At 50.0% G+C, this 18,539-nt stretch overlaps 8 protein-coding genes across 8 annotated transcripts; 4 read left to right on the forward strand and 4 right to left on the reverse strand.

The window, feature by feature from the left end:
* Positions 1 to 270: 270 nt before the first annotated feature.
* On the forward strand, positions 271 to 1,220 carry N7510_005759 (class ii aldolase and adducin domain-containing protein; the record flags this gene model as incomplete). Its single annotated transcript, XM_056977685.1, has 2 exons — positions 271 to 511; positions 583 to 1,220. 2 exons carry the CDS (start codon positions 271 to 273, stop codon positions 1,218 to 1,220), a joined length of 879 nt encoding a protein of 292 aa, XP_056833717.1.
* Positions 1,221 to 1,467: 247 nt separating this feature from the next.
* Positions 1,468 to 2,940, reverse strand: N7510_005760 (NAD(P)/FAD-dependent oxidoreductase; the record flags this gene model as incomplete). The annotated part of the gene is made up of 1 exon (XM_056977686.1): positions 1,468 to 2,940. The coding sequence occupies one exon, from the start codon at positions 2,938 to 2,940 to the stop codon at positions 1,468 to 1,470; it is 1,473 nt and encodes a 490-aa protein (XP_056833718.1).
* A 361-nt stretch (positions 2,941 to 3,301) lies between these two features.
* N7510_005761 (uncharacterized protein) lies at positions 3,302 to 5,007 on the forward strand (the record flags this gene model as incomplete). The annotated part of the gene is made up of 3 exons (XM_056977687.1): positions 3,302 to 3,440; positions 3,491 to 4,594; positions 4,664 to 5,007. 3 exons carry the CDS (start codon positions 3,302 to 3,304, stop codon positions 5,005 to 5,007), a joined length of 1,587 nt encoding a protein of 528 aa, XP_056833719.1.
* Positions 5,008 to 5,543: 536 nt separating this feature from the next.
* On the reverse strand, positions 5,544 to 6,641 carry N7510_005762 (D-mandelate dehydrogenase-like dehydrogenase; the record flags this gene model as incomplete). The annotated part of the gene is made up of 2 exons (XM_056977688.1): positions 5,544 to 6,050; positions 6,117 to 6,641. 2 exons carry the CDS (start codon positions 6,639 to 6,641, stop codon positions 5,544 to 5,546), a joined length of 1,032 nt encoding a protein of 343 aa, XP_056833720.1.
* A 906-nt stretch (positions 6,642 to 7,547) lies between these two features.
* Positions 7,548 to 7,943, forward strand: N7510_005763 (uncharacterized protein; the record flags this gene model as incomplete). The annotated part of the gene is made up of 1 exon (XM_056977689.1): positions 7,548 to 7,943. The coding sequence occupies one exon, from the start codon at positions 7,548 to 7,550 to the stop codon at positions 7,941 to 7,943; it is 396 nt and encodes a 131-aa protein (XP_056833721.1).
* Positions 7,944 to 8,903: 960 nt separating this feature from the next.
* On the reverse strand, positions 8,904 to 10,583 carry N7510_005764 (uncharacterized protein; the record flags this gene model as incomplete). Its single annotated transcript, XM_056977690.1, has 1 exon — positions 8,904 to 10,583. The coding sequence occupies one exon, from the start codon at positions 10,581 to 10,583 to the stop codon at positions 8,904 to 8,906; it is 1,680 nt and encodes a 559-aa protein (XP_056833722.1).
* Positions 10,584 to 13,020: 2,437 nt separating this feature from the next.
* Positions 13,021 to 16,341, forward strand: N7510_005765 (glycoside hydrolase family 35 protein; the record flags this gene model as incomplete). The annotated part of the gene is made up of 5 exons (XM_056977691.1): positions 13,021 to 13,855; positions 13,919 to 14,048; positions 14,108 to 14,216; positions 14,267 to 16,049; positions 16,124 to 16,341. The coding sequence occupies 5 exons, from the start codon at positions 13,021 to 13,023 to the stop codon at positions 16,339 to 16,341; spliced, it is 3,075 nt and encodes a 1,024-aa protein (XP_056833723.1).
* Positions 16,342 to 16,578: 237 nt separating this feature from the next.
* On the reverse strand, positions 16,579 to 18,311 carry N7510_005766 (PH domain protein; the record flags this gene model as incomplete). The annotated part of the gene is made up of 4 exons (XM_056977692.1): positions 16,579 to 17,757; positions 17,814 to 17,906; positions 17,962 to 18,087; positions 18,180 to 18,311. 4 exons carry the CDS (start codon positions 18,309 to 18,311, stop codon positions 16,579 to 16,581), a joined length of 1,530 nt encoding a protein of 509 aa, XP_056833724.1.
* Between the last annotated feature and the right edge of the window lie 228 nt (positions 18,312 to 18,539).

Below are 18,539 nucleotides of genomic sequence, written 5' to 3' on the forward strand. Positions count from 1 at the left end.
ACGGAAGTATCCATCATAGCTTTAGATTGCACCAACTTCGTGACCAGGAGATATGGGGTTTTCCGATCAATGTGATCATTGCGATGCTATGACGAGGCCGAACTTGGAATTTCGGGAATTTCCATATCTAATATCGGGAGAAGCCGAGACTCGACCTGTTGCATCAATCCTAGAAGTAGAGAGCAATCTGATTAAGTATAGAGACCTCAGAATATTACCGAGGACTGTCCGAGTCTACTTTCATGCTCAGGTACTCGAATCTATGCCATGATGAATCTTGCCGCCCCCACAGAACATATGCTCGCTCCTCTGGCCAAGACCAAGGTCACTGGCCAGGCGCTGAACATATCCAGACCTGGGACAGGTGAAGTCAAGCGTCTTCATCATATACCAAGGCCTGCGTCTCCTTTAGAGTGGCGTAAATGGCAACTTGAGCAGATGGCGGGAGCTTTTCGCATTTTTGCGAAACTTGGCTTTGCCGATGGAGGTAGTGGACATATCAGTTTGCGGGGTACGTCCTAACTACTTTCTTGTTTAGTGAATATTTACGAAGAGTAAAATTGAATTGACTCTTTCAAACAGACCCGATTGATCCAAAGACATTTTGGCTCAACCCTTATGGCGTCCACTTTGGTCTACTCACTGTCTCCGACATGGTCCAGGTCGACGATCAAGGCCGCCGTGTGGGCGGCGCCGACAAGCCCGTCAATGCCGCTGGTTTCATGATTCATAGTGCCATTCATGCCGCTCGACCGGATTTGCACGCTGTATGTCATGCTCACAGCCCCCACGCTCGAGCATGGAGCACTTTCGGATTACCTATCGACATGCTTAATCAGGACAGCTGCATGTTCTACGATGACTTGGCCGTATATCCATCGTTTGGGGGAGTGGTTTTTGCTGCCGAGGAGGGTTGTCGTATTGCCTCTGCTATGGGACCGAAGAAGAAGAATTTGATCCTTCAGAATCACGGTTCGTTGACTGCTGGTGGCACGATTGCTGAAGCGGCAGCCTTCTTCATTGCTCTTGAGCGGGCATGCCACAACCAGCTGCTTGTTGAGGCTGCCCTTACTTCACCGAGTCTGAAGAAGACATTAGTGGGTGAAGAGGAGGCCGAGTATACTAAAAAGGGAACTGGTAGTCCAGAAGTGATGTACATGCAGTTCATGCCAGAATACCTGCTGATCCTCAAAGAGTGCAAAGGTGACTTTGTAAAGTAAATAAGCCGCATGAAGAAAGTCTTTATTCCAGTCGTATTCAAGTCGTAAACTAACCAAATTACAATGGAAACTTATCATATCCTATAGATTTCAAATTACAGAATTGTCAAGACTAGACTGGCATCAACCTCCTTGTCTTCTGCTTTGAAATGATCGCGGGTTTTCAAACTCAATTTGGCAATAGAGATGATTTCAACTCATTTCTCGAATGGTTTCCTCTGGACATGCTAATTTAAAGAATCACTTTTCATAGTGCTGCCTTTGCCGTCGGTTTCATTGCTGATTCCTTAGACAATGCAATGTTCCTCCAGGCGCGTTCTCCTTGCGAGCCCTCCATGAGATCATTGATTGGTGGCGTACTTCCCAAGTCTCTCCATCGCCAGGCTTGAATAGCCTTGCGGTCTGTATTGACATTTTCCATAATATCTACCACCCAATTGCCAATGTTGGGAAGATACTTGAATGCATGACCACTGCCTCCTGTAGCAACCATCAAGCCCTGCTTTCTGGGCACTCGATCGACCACGAAATGGTTATCAAATGTATCAGTATACCAGCAGATTCGCGTGGTCAAGATGGAAATATTCTCCTCACGCAGTTCCGGCAGATACTTATCCAAAAATGTTTGTATGACCTGATACGCTTGTCGCGGGAAATCCGTAAGTCGCTCACCGACCGGCTGGGTCCCATCGCGCTCTGCGACAGACCATCGTGTGGCGGGTGTGCTGCGCTCTTTGCCATCACTGTGTTGTAAAGGGTTGGTGTACTTGGTGCCGCGATACCCAATTTTGAAGTAACCGTTTTCAGTGCGAGGAAATCCGTACAGACCTCCTTTGCTTCCAGCACGCATGTTGAACGTAAACGTTGGAAACTGCTCCGGTCCCAGACGGTCCCATAATGGCGAACTGGTAGGGATTTTGATGAGAATCACACTACCAGCTGTGGCTTCGCAGAGGCCGTCCAGTTCCGGTAACAGTACTGGAGTCCAAGCACCGCAGGCCAGAATGGTCATTGCAGCTTGATGTAACTTTCCATCCCGAGTTTCAATTCCAATAACCCTGTTACCGTTGTAGCGTAAGGATTGCAGGCCTCCAGCTTTGGGTCCGAAGACGAATTTCGCACCAGCTTCACGCGCCTTGTGGAGGGCAAAGCGACAGGCCTTATCCGCAATGGCCATCCCCCCTGTTGTGTCTAATACACCCACGTGCCTCTGTCCACGACGCCTTTGCTGAAATGGGTCCATATAAGATGATAGCCCACGGCTTGTGGCAATCTCACAATGGCGTGGATTTGTGGTCGCTAGCTGCGTGTTATGATGCCCCGCCTTCTCCATCTCATCAATACAGGCCTTCTCCCAGGGGGGTAGCTCTGCATCCGTGGACATGGAGATATTTCCATTCGCAATGAAAACGCGGTCCTTTCTAGTCATCCCCTGAGGAACTGTCTTGCCGCTAGCGATTTCTTCGTTCCACTCATGCCAGGCAGTAATCGCCTCAATGGATAGAGATTGGTATTCGGTCTGCCCCCCATAGGCAGAGCGAATTATTTTGTTTATGTCGGCAGACGCCGCGTCTGCTCCCTGCAAATAAGAGTATTGTGACTCGTCATAGGGATGTCGGTCAAAGACAGTCACGCTGTAGCCGCGGCGGGCAAGATGCAGCGCGGTACTGAGACCGAAAATGCCTGCGCCCACCACGATGATCGGATCTCCCTCCTTCATAATTGCGATTAATTCTGATCTACGCAGAGCACTCGCATTATTTTGTAATCATCTGCTGATGGAGGGGGAGCGATAGGGAGAACCCGGTGGCTGCTCGGGTTCTACCGACTCGCTATGGGAGAAGAGAAAGGTTTAGTATCTGCACGTTACTCCGCACTTCGCTGCATCCGGGATCATGCACGCTTAGCTTATCTTTACTTAGCACCGGTCCTAGGTTCAAATTAAAATGCATGGTGCTCGCGCACCTCTGAAGCAGTCCATTATGATTTTCTGTATTGCTTGAGATCTGCTTTTCTCTCTCTCTCTCTCTCTCTCTCTCTCTCTCACACACACACACATATCAATATCAGAAACCAGTGTGATGGGTTACAAGCAAATTTTCTCGGAATCAACAATCGCCAGATATGTTCGTACAACCCGGGCGACGCCCAGGGAGCTGATTTACAACCCCCGACTGCTCCTTTCTGTGGCCCTATATGCATGTGCTGGCATTCCCCTGAGTAAGTTTCGCTCTGCATGCTATCTCTCTTTCTTGAGGTTCGCTGACCAGGAGGATTATCAGCTTGGGATCAAGGATCATCGTCGGTAGTGGCGTCGCTGCCAGGATTCCAGCAGCATTTTGGAATTAGTTCTGGTGCAAATGCAAGCCAAATATCCAAGTTGGTGTCCCTGGTATACATTGGATGCGGTGTGGGCGCAGGACTGTCTTTTTTCATTAATGACCGTGTCGGTCGGCTCTGGTCACTGCGCCTCTACATGCTCATTTGGATTGCCGGTCAGCTGGTGGCCACCTTGGCCCCAAATATCGGCATGCTATATGCCGCACGAGTCATTAGTGGATTGGGAATTGGGCCTCTCACTGTGACAGGCACCAATTCCATTGTCGAGATTGCGCCTACCGAGATCCGTGGACTCCTCGCAACATGGTTCAGTGTGGCCATGCTCCTTGCTCTGTGGGTCTCAATCTTTTGTGTTTACGGCGTGTACCAGACAATGGAGGTAGGCCGCTTGCAATATCAGGTTGTCTGGTTCGGGCCTTGCATCTTCATCTGTTTCTGCATTATCGCTAGTTTCTTCCTGAGCGAATCACCTCGCTGGCTCTTCCTCGTCAACAAGCAAGAGAAGGCTGTCGAAACACTGGTACGTCTGCGTGGATTACCAGCTGAACATCCTCGAGTACGAATAGAACTTCAGGAGATCCAACAGAGCATTGCTAAGGAACGAAGCGAGGAGAGCGGTATGCCTGGAATGCTTGAGATTGCCCGCGAGACCTTTTTCGTCCCAGCAAACCTACGCCGTCTTACGCAAGCACTCATCGTATTTGCCCTTGCACAACTATCCGGCGCAAATTCAATCAGTTCTTATTTCGTACCGATCCTGACTCTTGTCGGAGCTAGCGATGATACCACGCACAGTCTTTTTCTAAGTGGCATGTACAGCTTGGCAAAATTCTTCTTCACACTGATTGCCTCGTTTCTCATCATTGATGCATTGGGGCGTCGGAAGTCAGCATTTATCGGAATCACCATTCAGGTCATCACCGATTTGTATATTGGCATCTTCATAAAGTACCGCCAAGAGGGCCCCGTCTCTACCAACGCCGCTCAGGGTGCTATCGTAGCCATTTTTTTCCACGGTTTCGGATACGCCATTGGTGAGAGGATTTTCGTTGATTGAGCTTCTTTTCCTTCCCCTTCGAACTAACCTCTTGATATACAATCAGGTCTTTTAATCCTTCCCTACATTTTTGGCGGCGAGCTATGGCCTAACCAAATTCGGTCCTTTGGCAGCGCATTTTGTCAAATGTTCCACTGGCTTTTTTTCTACGGCGTCAATTCAGGGACTCCCTCGTTGCTGGCTAATACGGATAATTGGGGCGCTTTTGTCTTTTTTGCTGCCTTCAACTGTATCGCACTTGCTTATGTGTTCTTTATGGTTCCTGAGATTGCCGGCCTGGGTATTGAAGAGATCGATAGCTTGTTCCGCGGGCCGTGGTTCAACGCCTACAAGCGTTCCCAGGAGCCGAGTTTGCTGACCGGCATTGATACATCTGATAAAGCACAGTAAGTTTCAAGTCTTATTTTTGGGGTTTGTAGGGAATATGAGTCTAATGTACTGCTCTTTGTCATAGGTCTGCTGAGCCTGCGGCGGCGCCTGTTACCAAAAAGGCTAGTATGTGCTGATAGATCAGAGGTGATCACTGTTCAGTTATATGGTTGTTATATTTCACGCACAATTTGAGATTTACTCAGTAAACGTTATTCGGCTTCGTAGATTCGACCACGTAGCTCTCACGATCCAGGCGGCGAATTCTGACAGATCTCCCTATGGTATACGTTTACGTGGTAACTGCGGGTTAGACAGAACCGGAAAAGCCCTAACTTCAGAACAATTAACATGTGCACGATGGTCAAAGACGTCTGGGTTTGCTGCATTATGTGCTCATCTTGCAGTAGTTCACGAGAGTCCCGACTATAAGGATATTGATAATGTGTATTTCCTCTACCATGCAGCGATGTTGTGGAGACGTGTATAGGATGCTATATTTGAAGTCTAGAAAGTTTGAAACTTTCAGATGAATAAATCAAAAATCCCATTAAAGCTTAGTGCTTCATAAGTCCCAGGTTAACAGGACTATTTGCCTTCCCTGTTTTAAAGAAGGCCCTGATGTTCTCGAAACATTCCTTTTCAGCCTTATAGAAAGCAACGTCTGTAAGGCCGCCCAAATGCGGCTGCACGGTCACATTATTGGATTCCTCCAGGAACCAAGGATCCACATTGGGTTCATCGCATAAGACATCGACTCCGGCACGTGCAACTTTTCCTGATTGCAAGGCCTGCTTCAGGGCAGACTCTTTAACTATGGCACCGCGAGCTGTGTTGACCAAGAAAGCGCCGTCCTTCATCGCGGCGAACTCAGACTCACCGATTAAATTTGTTGTCTCCGGGTTGAGTGGGCAATTGAGAGAGACAACATCGGAACTGCCAAGTAGCTCGTGCAATGAAGGGCAATATGTCGCGTTGTAGATCCGCTCAACCTCTTCCGGAAGTCGACGGCGGTTATGATAGCGAATTTTCATGTTGAAGGCGATGGCCTTCTTAGCAAGATACTATTAAAGAAAATTTGTCAGATGAAGTACAGTACCACTAGGGCTCACCAGGCTCAAAGCGCTTACCTTGCCTATGGAGCCCATGCCAACGATTCCCAATGTCAAATTGGTTGGATCGCGAGTGGGTACCAAATTTTTTCTCCAGTTCCCTGCCTTTGCACTCTTTTCTGCATTTGAGGCGTTCTTTAGAACGGAAAGTATCAGGAACATGGCCATGTCGGCAGTTGCCTCGGCTACTGCATCCACGGAATTGCAAAAAACGATACCCTGCTCGGCCATCCAACCGATATCGAATTCGTTAAAGCCGGCTGAGGCCGAAGTGATGATGCGACACTCTGGAGTGAGCAATTTCAAAAGATCCTCATCGAAGGGTTCGTACGGAGGCGTGCCCATGCGGATAATGAACCCGTCAATTGGACCGCGTGCTCTTACCAAGGAAGGGAGCTTTTCCTTGGTCTCGGCGCGATCATAGGCTTCAAGCACCTCGAAGTCAAATTCTTTGCTGAAATCATTCAGGTAATTGCTACCGATGTACTTTGGGGCACCCAGGCAAATGATTCTGGGCTTACTCTCAGCGCGACCGGTCGACATTTTGAATCAGCGTACTTGGATAGTGAAATGGGAGTGCTAGGCTGGATGTGGTACGGAGACGAGGAGAATAAAAATGTTTCTGTAACTTGGCAGATGACAGGTGGTCGGACTTTTAAATGATCCTGACCTTCTTTGCTTAATCCACATGCGCTAATTGCTTGCCTCTAATATTGGGAGCTTCCTTCCGTCCGTTTAGAGTTTCTAAATCTCGGGACTTCCCGACCACAGAGACACCTCCGCTTCCCCACTCCACGCATTCCGAGACCGGCCTTTTCACTATCTTAGTGGATCATTTTTCTGAAATTAGAAGATAAAAGAGAGGTGTTTTTTCCGGGGCTCTGACTGGGAACTATGTGGCAAGAAACGAGGTTAGTATCGACACTTTAACATCTAATTTACGAAATACATGGTTTGGTATCATTAATATGAACTGCTTTTTCAACAGGACTTCCTCTAAATCATCACCTCCACCGATCAGACTATTAAATCCATCCGGGTCACAGTTTCTCAGGATATGTCCAACAACAAGAATGCTCCACCAATGGGCTTTTTGGCTGTTGAGGTTAACATAGCTAGACCCCCTGGTGATCCATATAACGAGCGAACATGGAGCTTCCCTCTTATAAGGGAGACAGTGCCTGGTTCATCTGTCTCTGAAATCGTGACGAATAAACCATACGATGATGACTTCATTGAGCGTTTTGTCGCTTCCGGAATTAGACTAGCCGAGCGCGGGGCTGTTGGGATTCTTACAAGTTGCGGGTTTCTTGCTATTGCACAAAACCGGTACAGAACATCATCTCGATGACAATATAGTCACCCTGCTGCTCAAGAAGCTTATTTTGGAGCAGACTATCTGCCAGGCTGCCCATACCTATAGCCACATCGTCACTTATTCAGATTCCAATGCTCCGCGCAATCATTCAACCTGCCCATAAGATCGGAGTTCTGACATACGATGCTGGCCAGTTGACAGATAGGCACCTGACTGAACTTGGTATCGATCCAGCTACAGTACAGATTTGCGGTGCTTTACCCCAAGGACATCTAAGAGGGTTTGTCTCGCAGGGTGAACCATATAATCCCCAAAAGGTCGAAGACGAGCTCGTTGCGCAGGCCAAGAAACTGGTCAAAGACGCTGAAGGCAAAATCGGGGCTATTGTGCTGGAGTGCACCAATATGGCACCTCACGGCGAAGCGATTCGTGCTGCGACAGGGTTACCCGTTTATGATGCATATACACTTGGGGAATGGTTCTACGCAGGTATAAACAGGCAAAATCCATCATCCTGGGTTAAGTAAAGTCAAAAAGTCTGTGAAAATCGGAAAGTATAGAGAAATAGTGATGTTTGATCTTCAAGATCGACGACTTTTAGTCTCAAGCTTGTAAGCTTGTCAACATATTATATATTATGTACAAAACTGACTTTCATGTAGAGACAAACGGAGTCAGCTCTGTCCACATGGTGTGTATATCTTCTTGAGTTTTTGCTTTAGGTAACTAACTAGATGCAAACAGCAATCGACTCTTATATAACAAAGGAAATGTGGGAGCATGTCGTTACAGAGGCAATTATATCCTTAGAAACACCAAAGGCACGCATGCCTTCTCTGCATGAAGCCTGCCTCGTCTATACTCACCTTCTCTGGCCTATGGTTGACCTTCGCCCTCCCCGGTGGTCTGGTGTGCCTACGTCCTGCCTAACCCTAATGACCGAAATTATTTCTTTATTATCAACTTCTAGCGTGGCCCATAACCTCGAGAGGTCAAATCGTGACCAAATAATGCCGTATAAGGCGGAGCAGATATATACACGGGCGCTAGCTAGGAGAAGGCGCTAGGAGCAGACCACACCTTAACCCTTGATACTATTAACAACCTTGGGAACCTTTATCGTAGGGCTTATTTTGCCACATGATTCTAAATGGCTGCTAGGTTCTACCGGTGCTAACACTACGATTTCACCCTTCGTTGTGTCTATTCAGAATGTTGGTATCTCGGATCTGGCTTCAGTTAAGAATGCAAATATCACAATTTCTGTTATTATTAGCGTTGCTAACTCCGCACCATTTGCGTCGAGTCGCACTCAGGCCCTGGTAGAGCAGGGGATGATCTATCTAGTGCGTCCAACTACAGATTGTGCTTGGCATCTTAGCGCTTATTGAGAATCTTCAATGCGCACACGGTGCCAAGCGTTCACCAGGTTGCCCCGGAAATTCCATGTCGGGCCATGAGTCTCAGGCTGGACATTATATGCTTCGTCAACGGCCTTGACGATGACAAAATTGCCTGCCAGTGGGGGGGGGACAACGATAATTCCATAACGACCAGCTCCATGCTTTGTGTCCTCCCTGCTCATGGGGCTCAATCTGAGCTTGTTGCCAAGTTTGGCCATTGTCCACGCTGACGTCGACTCGGATGATCCTCCGACCGCCTCCAGAAAATGCGTAGCCCTCCACAACCATTGAATCGGGTTCATGTCGGATCGCCGTGATCGCTGATTGCACTGGTGTTTCTTGAATAGCGGGGGCCTTGTTCCAATTAACTTTTTCGCGCAATTCATTCGGACCGAAACATTTGTAGTCTCGCTGTTGCCATTGTGACGGGCTCTCCTCGTTCGAGAGCGTAATTTGGTTAACCCATTTGACACTCCGTGCACCTGTGCTGCCGGGAACAATTACTCGAACTGGGTATCCGTGATCCGGAGGCAGGACCTCTTTGTTCATCTCACAGGCAAGAATCACGTCTCCGCGTGGATCGATGGCTTTATCCAGTGGTATGGATGCGCCATACGAATCTTCACTGGTGAAATGTGCATGTTGCAGATCTTCTGGAAATCGCTCTAGGTCAAGTCCCGCGTCTCGGAGGACGTCACGCAGGAGAGGGCCACGCCATTGGGCGTTGCTAATGGCACCAACGTCCCACTTCAGGCCGCTCGCCTCACGGCCCGAACCTGCAGACATATGAGTGCGTCTGTTGCCAGAGCATTGGACCACGGCTGTGATGGAGTGTTGCGGAAATTTGGTCCGCAGGTCATTGAGAGTGTATGTTTTTGCGTCGGAGCCATCGCCGAGATCAATGGTGATTTGCCACGACGATTCATCGATCTGAGGGACCCAGAAGTGGTGCCGAACATAGAACAAGGGTGTCTGCGTGATGAAAGATGATAATGCGGATGGCGGTGTCTCCGCGTTGCATGGCCGCGCAGTCAAAACAACCAGGCCAGGGTGGCGCTGAGGATCATCTCGAAACGGATCGACAATGGAGTCACGCGGTACCTGTCCGTCAATAAGGTCACGCGGGTCCACGTCGCCAATGCGGTACTGCTCCAGAATCTGGTATACATCTTCCCTCTTATGGATGGTGAAGATGTCCCAGTAGGGCTCGACAGCTGATCCCGCCGCGCGTAGGATGATCTTTCCCCCAGGGTGACAGCTAATCCAATCGGTGATGTCGTAAACCCCAGTTCCCTTGATTATCCACGGCCGTTCAGCGTCTGGGCCATGTTGACGAATTTCGTCCAGACGCCAAACTTTTTTGCCGTCTTCTCTGCTATCAAATCTGCGATCGAGGGGTGCTTCCACATATAACTCGGATTTGTCTTCATGTAATGCTACCGCTACGGCGGTAACGGCAAATGCCGCGGAGAGACCTGCAATAGACCAGCTTGTTCCGAAGCTGCGTGCCCGAGCTACAGGAGAGCTGTTGCATTGAGTGCTATATTTCTTTCTGAGCGGCGTGGTCCTGTGGTTTTGGTAATCTCTGCCCTTCGGACATGATGACAAGGCTTGGTGGGATAATCTCCTGCGCTGCAGACAGTTCGATATTGAATGGCAGGGCAAGCTATCAGACAAAACGCGCGACCCTGACCATCTAGGTCCAGTTTTGAACACAGCTCTGGTCAAACACGTCCGAGCTGTGAGGAACTCAGCCGGCTGCATGGTGCTGCCTTTCAAGCACTTACGCAGGCAGCACTGCCGTTATCACAGAGAACCCGTGAGAGACGCGTCGTAGCAAAGGGCCTTGGTGGCGGATTGTCCTAGTATATATAAAGCAGAAACTGCAGACTCCTAGGTGTCGTACTAAGGAGTGAAGTTTCAATTTTGAGGGGATTTGGGGGCGTCCCGTCGGGGCACCTGCCATCTCAGCTACATAAGAGTCAGTGCAGCCCCTGTCTGAGGATCTTCGGAGGTCCTTTCGGGCAGTCGCTTCGGTCGGTCGCCGACTTGAGATGGCGATGCTATCTCCGACACTAGCCGCCAGTAAATGCAGGCCCAAGCGTCTTCTATATATTTTTGAAAGGTTAGTATGATGCTGGGCACATATTAAGAAATATCGAAGAGTCGTCGATGTCCATGTTTGAGGGGTCTATCCGACACTGATGAAATTGACAGTACTTATTAGATAGTTGGAACGGATCATAATACTTGTCTCAGCGGACCGCCTGAGGCTCAATCGCCGATTGACATCATGGGTCGCCGACTAAGCTAATCGACTCAACATCTCATTAGTCGAACACGCGTACTATCCCCGATAACTTGCATTCACAATATGAAACAATAATATAACCTAAGCACGTCATCCAGATGACGAAAGTCATACTGCCTCAAACGTTCTGGCTACTGTGCAGTAGTCGTATATTCTCTAATCGGCCGAGTTATTCACCCCTGTCATACCCCGCGGGGATCAGACTTCCCACCCCTCTGATTCGTCCCTGGTCTGTCGCCGGTTCGACGCCCGTCCACCGCCGCACCGTGCTTCCTCTCAATCTTGAATTTTAATCGACCATCATCCTAGCCCGAAGGGTAGGTCTTGTTGTAGGAAGCGGATAGGAACAAGAATTCGCCGGTATGAGGGGCCTATTGGTTTGTCGATCACAACTATTATCAACTATACATAGAGCATAATCAGATTTTGACGCCGATCGCACTCAAGTTTCAGTATGTGAGCGAGCGAGCATTTCAATAGTCGAATGTCTTAACCAAAAAAATCCAATACATGAAAATATACTGTGGAAGGCTGCGTCCTTCTGCCGCGAACAGGTTGCAGAATTTAATTAGTCGCCTCAGGAACTATTCACGGTCCGGTCCTTGAGTATTTAGGAAGGGTCAATAGTGGAATCAACGGGAAAATGTCTCTTGCTTTTGACGGAGATGTCTCTGCGCAACAGCTGACAGACGTTTGGCCCATTGGCATCGCTATCCTCAATCACTACGTTGAGATTGGTCTCCATTAACCGGTGTTTACGGGAGCTAATAACAACATGTTTCATTATCAAATTTTCTGAATGATGGTTGCAATCGATTTACTTAGGTGACTATGATCTGGTGGCCACTTGGTATAATGAAGCCGCGACTTCGAAAAAGTGCTCCCATTGAACACTGGATGTGCGACCCAAGCTGCGTGTGACGTGTAGCAAAGTTGAACCCACTCAATGATTCAGATCTGCCGCGCTTCAGTATAGGCGACGACGGCAGGGATATTTGCACAATTACGGATATATAGTGGCTGTTCCTTGCAACGAATCCCGGATCTGCGCAATGGACTCCCTTTTATAAAAATATCATTATATATGGACCAACCACGCACCCCTCAGATACAACGACGACTAGAGAAGGGGCATTTGCGTGCTGGGCAATATAATACATAGTAGGGAGCTCATCTTCGACCTTGAAGTGGGAGCAATGGCTTGACTAAAGCGAACCAGTGCGTGATATCCGTTTTCAACTGGCGGATCAATCGTCATCATCGGGGAACTTGGGGCTTCTTCTAATGACAATTCGAGTCCCTGCTTGCAGAGTTCTGAGAGATACCATCGACACCCCTAGGCAGATTCGCGTTATAGATTAGGCAACCGCCGATACTCCGGCCGTTGGTCGACATTCATGTTGACTCCCTCAAATACAGACTGGGGTAAATTCCGGTGGAGCGTGTCGATCGGCGGGGAAAGGCTGCCCTAACCCCGGATATGGCGATCGACACAAAGACGAGCCCGCGTAGATGATAGTCCGCGCACCTCGACCAATTCGACGGGTCTCAATCAAGTTTCCGTCGAAAAATATGACAAAGGAATGAAAATATCGATTTTAATTTACCAGGCATTTTCCCGGATCTGATAGTCGCAAAACATGTACAATCGTCATCCGGCCACACCGGCTGCCGAGGATATGCCGAGTCTGCTCTCTAAATGGACAAGTCGCGATGCTTCGGAGATCGGCAGCTTATTCTAAACTATCACGGTACTCGGTTAATTGGAAGCCCAGTATATACTTAGAATCCTGCTCCGCCAATGTCGCCCTAGACTCCAAAGCACCCAATTTCAGAACCAGTCTTCATCAGTCACTTGGTTGGTTTTGTCAGATTTAAACAGGCCACACCATGAGATTCGATATCTCAGTGCTGAGGGTAACACTTCTGACGCTGTGCCTCGGCCTCGTCACAGCATTAGGCCACCCATCCTCCCGCTCTGTTACACAGAATACAGCCCTCTTGCAAAATGTCGTCACCTGGGATGAAAAGTCCTTGTTTGTGCACGGAGAACGATTACTCGTGCTGTCTGGTGAATTCCACCCTTTTAGACTTCCTTCACCTGGCCTGTGGCTGGACGTGTTCCAAAAGATCCGTGCTCTCGGGTATTCCGGGGTTTCATTTTATGTAGACTGGGCCTTGGTCGAAGGTGATCAAGGCCACATCCGCACCGACGGAGTCTTCGCTCTCGAAGAGTTCTTCGATGCAGCACAAGAAGCCGGTATCTACCTGATTGCCCGACCGGGTCCCTACATCAATGCTGAGACGTCTGGGGGCGGCTTTCCCGGCTGGTTGCAGCGCTTGAATGGTCGACTCAAGCGGACTGATCCCGCCTATCTCGCTGCGATCACTCCATACATCAAGGCCATAGGCAAGCTTATCTCGAAAGCCCAGATAACTAATGGTGGTCCTATTATTCTGCTGCAAATTGAAAATGAGTATTCGCTCTGCGTTAACGAAACCGGGTATACCCAGATGAACAATTTAACCATCACCTCTATTGAGAGCTCCTGCCTCGAGAAAGAATACATGGCATACGTTGAGCATCAGTACCGCAAAGTAGGGGTGGCTGTTCCATTTATATTCAACGATGCCCTTCCGTTGGGCAACTTTGCGCCAGGCACGGGAGTCGGTGCGGTTGACATCTACGGATTTGACCACTACCCCCTCAGTTGGGCCACTGCGCGTATGTCCCTATGTTCACAATAGTTGGCTATTATCATTCAACTAATATCGAACTTGCGGATAGCTCGCAATGCGTCTGACTGGTCAGGTTTGACCAGTCCTCTGTCCTCATACAATTACACAGTTCACGAGGAGCAGAGTCCGGCCACTCCTTTCGCGCTATCTGAATTTCAGGGCGGATGCCCTGATGCTTGGTTTGTTTCCACCATACAGCTTTCTTTTATAATTCCACAAGATGTTAATATCAATTCAGGGGCGGAGTTGGCGTGGAAACCTCTGCGGCACATATTGGGCCCGAGTTTGCGCGCATATTCTACAAGCTCAATTATAGCTTCCGAGCTGCCATCCACAGCCTATATATGGTAAGTGGTGGGTGTCATTATCGTTTGTAATCTGTAGCTAATCGGGGTAGATCTTTGGCGGCACCAACTGGGGAAACCTAGGACATCCTGGAGGTTATACTTCTTACGACGTTGGAGCAGCGATTAAAGAGGACCGTCAAGTCATCCGGGAGAAGTATAGCGAAATGAAGCTTCAAGCTGGTCTTCTCCAGGCCTCCCCGGCCTATCTACTCTCGCAACCCGATAACGGAAGCTATGGCGTCTACACAGATAGTACCACGCTAGCCACAACCCGCTTGCGCACCAGATCCACGAGCTTCTATGTTGTCCGTCATGGAGAACTGGCCTCAGATGGGACCGTCTCATACAAGTTACAAGTCCCAACTTCGATCGGTAATGTGAGCATTCCTCAGCTGGGGGGCTCCCTTAGCCTCCGTGGTCGAGACTCAAAGATCCATGTGGTGGACTATAATGTGGGCGGTATCAATTTGATATACTCCTCGGCCGAAGTGTTCTCTTGGAAAAAAGCAGGCTCCAAGTCTGTCCTCGTTCTCTATGGAGGCGAAGATGAGACCCATGAGTTTGCGGTTCCTGGCTCACTGGGGCTACCATCTAAAATCGAGGGTTCCGGATTGATCACCCGCCGACCCACGTCTACTGCCACGGTTATTCACTGGTCAGTCGAGCCCTCGCGCCGGGTAGTCCACTTTGGAAACGAGCTAGAAGTCCATCTTCTGTGGCGCAATGATGCTTATAACCACTGGGTCCTCGATCTTCCTCTCCCAGCACCCATCCACAGACATGCATCCCCCGCTCGCGCTAATAGCTCAGTCATCGTGAAAGCTGGATACCTCCTACGGACTGCTGAGATTTCCGGCAGTGCGCTGAAGCTCACAGGGGACATCAACGCCACCACTGATATTGAAATCATTGCAGCCCCCAGCGCCGTATCGTCGCTTTATTTCAACGAGAAAAAAGTTACCACCAGAACCATTGACGGGCGTCTCAAAGGCCGCATCACGTATGATCGTCCCCATTTCGAGTGTCCGGATTTGAAATCCCAGAAATGGCATTTCGTGGACTCTCTCCCCGAGGTGAAGTCGGGGTACGATGATAGTCGGTGGACATGGTGCAACAATACTCACTCCAACAACCCACGCAATCTCACCACGCCTACGTCGCTGTACTCGAGCGATTACGGATTCAGCGCAGGCTCCCTGCTGTACCGGGGTGAGTTCACGACAAATGGGTCTGAGACTTCCTTCTATCTCCTCACAGAAGGAGGTTTTGCCTACGGACATTCGATCTGGCTCAACTCAACCTACCTTACATCCTGGACAGGCAGCGGGGCAGATATGTTCTACAATCAGACCTTGCCTTTGAGACACCTGCAAGCCGGTGAGACATACATCATCACGGTATTGATCGATCATTTGGGCAACGACGAAAACTTCCCTGCCAATACTGAGCTTATGAAAGATCCTCGCGGTCTTGTCGACTACAGCTTGAATGGACGTGACAAAGAGGCCATTTCGTGGAAGATCACTGGTAACCTCGGTGGGGAACAGTACCAGGATCACAGTCGAGGCCCCTTCAACGAGGGTGCATTTTACGCTGAACGTCAGGGATATCATCTTCCTGGTGCCCCTGTCACTCAGTGGAAGTCTCAGTCACCTTTTACTGAGATCACCGAACCTGGTGTGGGTTTCTGGTCCACTTCATTCGATCTCAATGTTCCGATGGGCTATGATGTTCCGCTAAGTGTGCAGTTTAGCAACACCACGGCTAAGGATTCTTCCATTGCCAAATTTCGCTCAGAGCTGTTTGTGAATGGCTGGCAATTTGGGAAATACGGTATGTTTCTGCTTAATACTTTGATATTGCTTCCGTATTGTCATTTCAAAAACGAGCTAATAGCCCAACCAAAGTGAACAATATCGGCCCACAAACACGATTCCCAGTTCCAGAGGGCATTCTCAACTATAATGGCCCCAATTATCTGGCTCTGACGATTTGGTCAATGGACTCAAAGCCCTTCCAGCTGGCTGGTCTTCAGCTACAGGCAGATGCAGTGATTCAGAGTGGTTATAGAAAGCCTGATCTGGTCCAGGGACAGCGCTATGCCAAGCGAGTGGATAGCTACTAGATGGAGTTACTTCAGCATAAATAGTTTCTGCCTCAGGCAAGATTCCATTTTTGGTACATATGCCTTCAGAAGACATCTCAAATGTTTAACACTTAGTAACGCTTCAGTTCTGCTATTACAGGAAGTATGTACGTCATGTGTATACATAGAACAAGAATAGGCAAGACCAGGAATATAATCAAGCATCATGCAAGAGAAAGAAAACGAATTATGCAGATTAGATGCTCTCTGTGGAGGCTACGACTTCTCCGACTTCTCCTGCACAGCCGAGCCACCGGGTGACGTGTGGAAGTGACTAGCCGTGCTAGCCGAGCGACTCAACGCCGTCGGGCTGGCGACCTGATCCTTTGTATCGGTGATGTTGGTGGTAATAACGCCCGTCTCTGCGGCGTCACTGGCCTTCTCGGGCTGGTGGGATGCCGAGGTGCTGCGCGAGCTAGCGGGGGAGGCGCCCGACGAGGGAAGAGGCTGGGATTGGGACTGCGACTGCGACTGGCTGCGGGTCGACTCTTTGATAACGCTCCACCATTTCTCGGCATCGGAGGGGGTGTGCGCCTTGAAGGTGAGCTCTGTGTTGGCAGTGAATGCATTCCCGACTTTGCCGTTCGACACATCCTTGCCCTTGACGTTGAACTTGACGCCGTCGATGGACCCAATCACGCAGTCGGGCAGGTACAGCGACAGCTCGGGGGTGGGGTCACGACGGAAGTCGTCGGTGTCCTTGAACTCGTGTAGGTACTTAGCGGGGGTGACGACGTAGTACCCCGTGCTGAAGCCCTTGATCACGGCGCGGGAGCGACGCTCCAGCGAGCCCTCGATGAGCGGCTGCGTGGAACGGTGGTCCTGGTTCGGGAAGGAAATATTTCCGAACTGCCGCGGCGGCGAGTCCGGGTTGACCAGCTTGGAGTCGTTGCTGACGATAAAATTGATCCACTCGAAGTCCGGCGGGATGAGCTGCGCCGTGCCCAGGATGTCGGCGTACATGGCGCGCTGCCGGTCCAACTGGTTGTTCATCTGCTGGAAGAACTGCTCCAGCGCGCCTTGGACGGTCTGCAGAATGTGTGCTTCGAATTGCTGGAAGGAGTTCTGCAGTGCGAGGACGTCCTGGCGGTGGGTGTTCTCTTCGTTGACTTGCTTGTTGAGTCGGTGGTTGATCATCCGGCGGAGGAGGTAGGGGTCGTGCTGCTGCTCAATCTTGCCTGCAGCGGCGGCGTCGAAGGCCGCCGAGTTCTGGCCCAGGAGCTCGATGTGCTTCTGGGTTGCTTGCCGGGCCTTCTCGACGGCTTTGGCGCCCTTCACTGCGCCCGACTTCAGTTCCTTCGACTTGTTCTTGATTTCTTTGTGCAAACGCTCGAGGGTCGGAAGCACGCCGCTCTTCAGGTTCTTCTCGGTTTCGAGGTACATGTTCACAATTCCCTATCCGTCTATCGTCAGTTGCTGTCCACAACTGCAAGCTGCCTGCTGCGCCATACCTGAGAATTATTCCGCATGTTCTCGAACAGGCCCGCGACGCCTCCGGCGCTGGAGCTAAAGTGATGGCCCTCCTTCAGAGGATCGCTCACGGTCTGATGAATTGTCGGTCAGTTGATTCCGAGCGACCCGAGTACCCGACACACTCACCTTCAAGACCTTCTCATAATCCTTGGAATTAGCCCTGGAAACCTTGGCAGTCGTGGAGACATAGTCCTCAAGATAGGCGGTCATGTGCTTCCAGGCTCTCAGACGCTCAAGCAGGAGATTGGTGCTCTACAAACACACAAAGTCAGTTCCCATGCGCTTTTTTCTTTTTCCCTTGCCTGAGTATAGACACCGCACGGATAATTTCCGTTCGAACGCACCTCACTGCTATCTGTATGGGGAATGGCCTCGTCATCGGCATCGCTCATAGACGTCCGCCGGGTGAGGGTGCTGGTGACCGTTCCCGAGCGCGCGGGGACCGTCGCGGCGCGCGAGGGGAGCTTGACATCCATGGGACTGGTGGGGGGTCGTAGTGGTGGGGAGGTAGGTCGGCGGGGAGAGAGAGAGAGCCTCGCGGGGAGGGAAAAGAACACAATCAGCAATAACGAACCCCAGGGGAGGAAATCCGGGAGCCTTAAAGCAAAGATCGGAGATCGCGGAGGGGTGGTGGGCCGACCGACGGTGTAGGGTTGGGTTGGGTTGAGTTGGGGGAGAAGATTGACAGTAGTGGCTGAAGACGA

This window comes from Penicillium lagena (assembly GCF_028827675.1).
Source record: "Penicillium lagena strain IBT 129212 chromosome Unknown utg000003l_segment0_segment0, whole genome shotgun sequence".
NCBI classification, from domain to species: domain Eukaryota; kingdom Fungi; phylum Ascomycota; class Eurotiomycetes; order Eurotiales; family Aspergillaceae; genus Penicillium; species Penicillium lagena.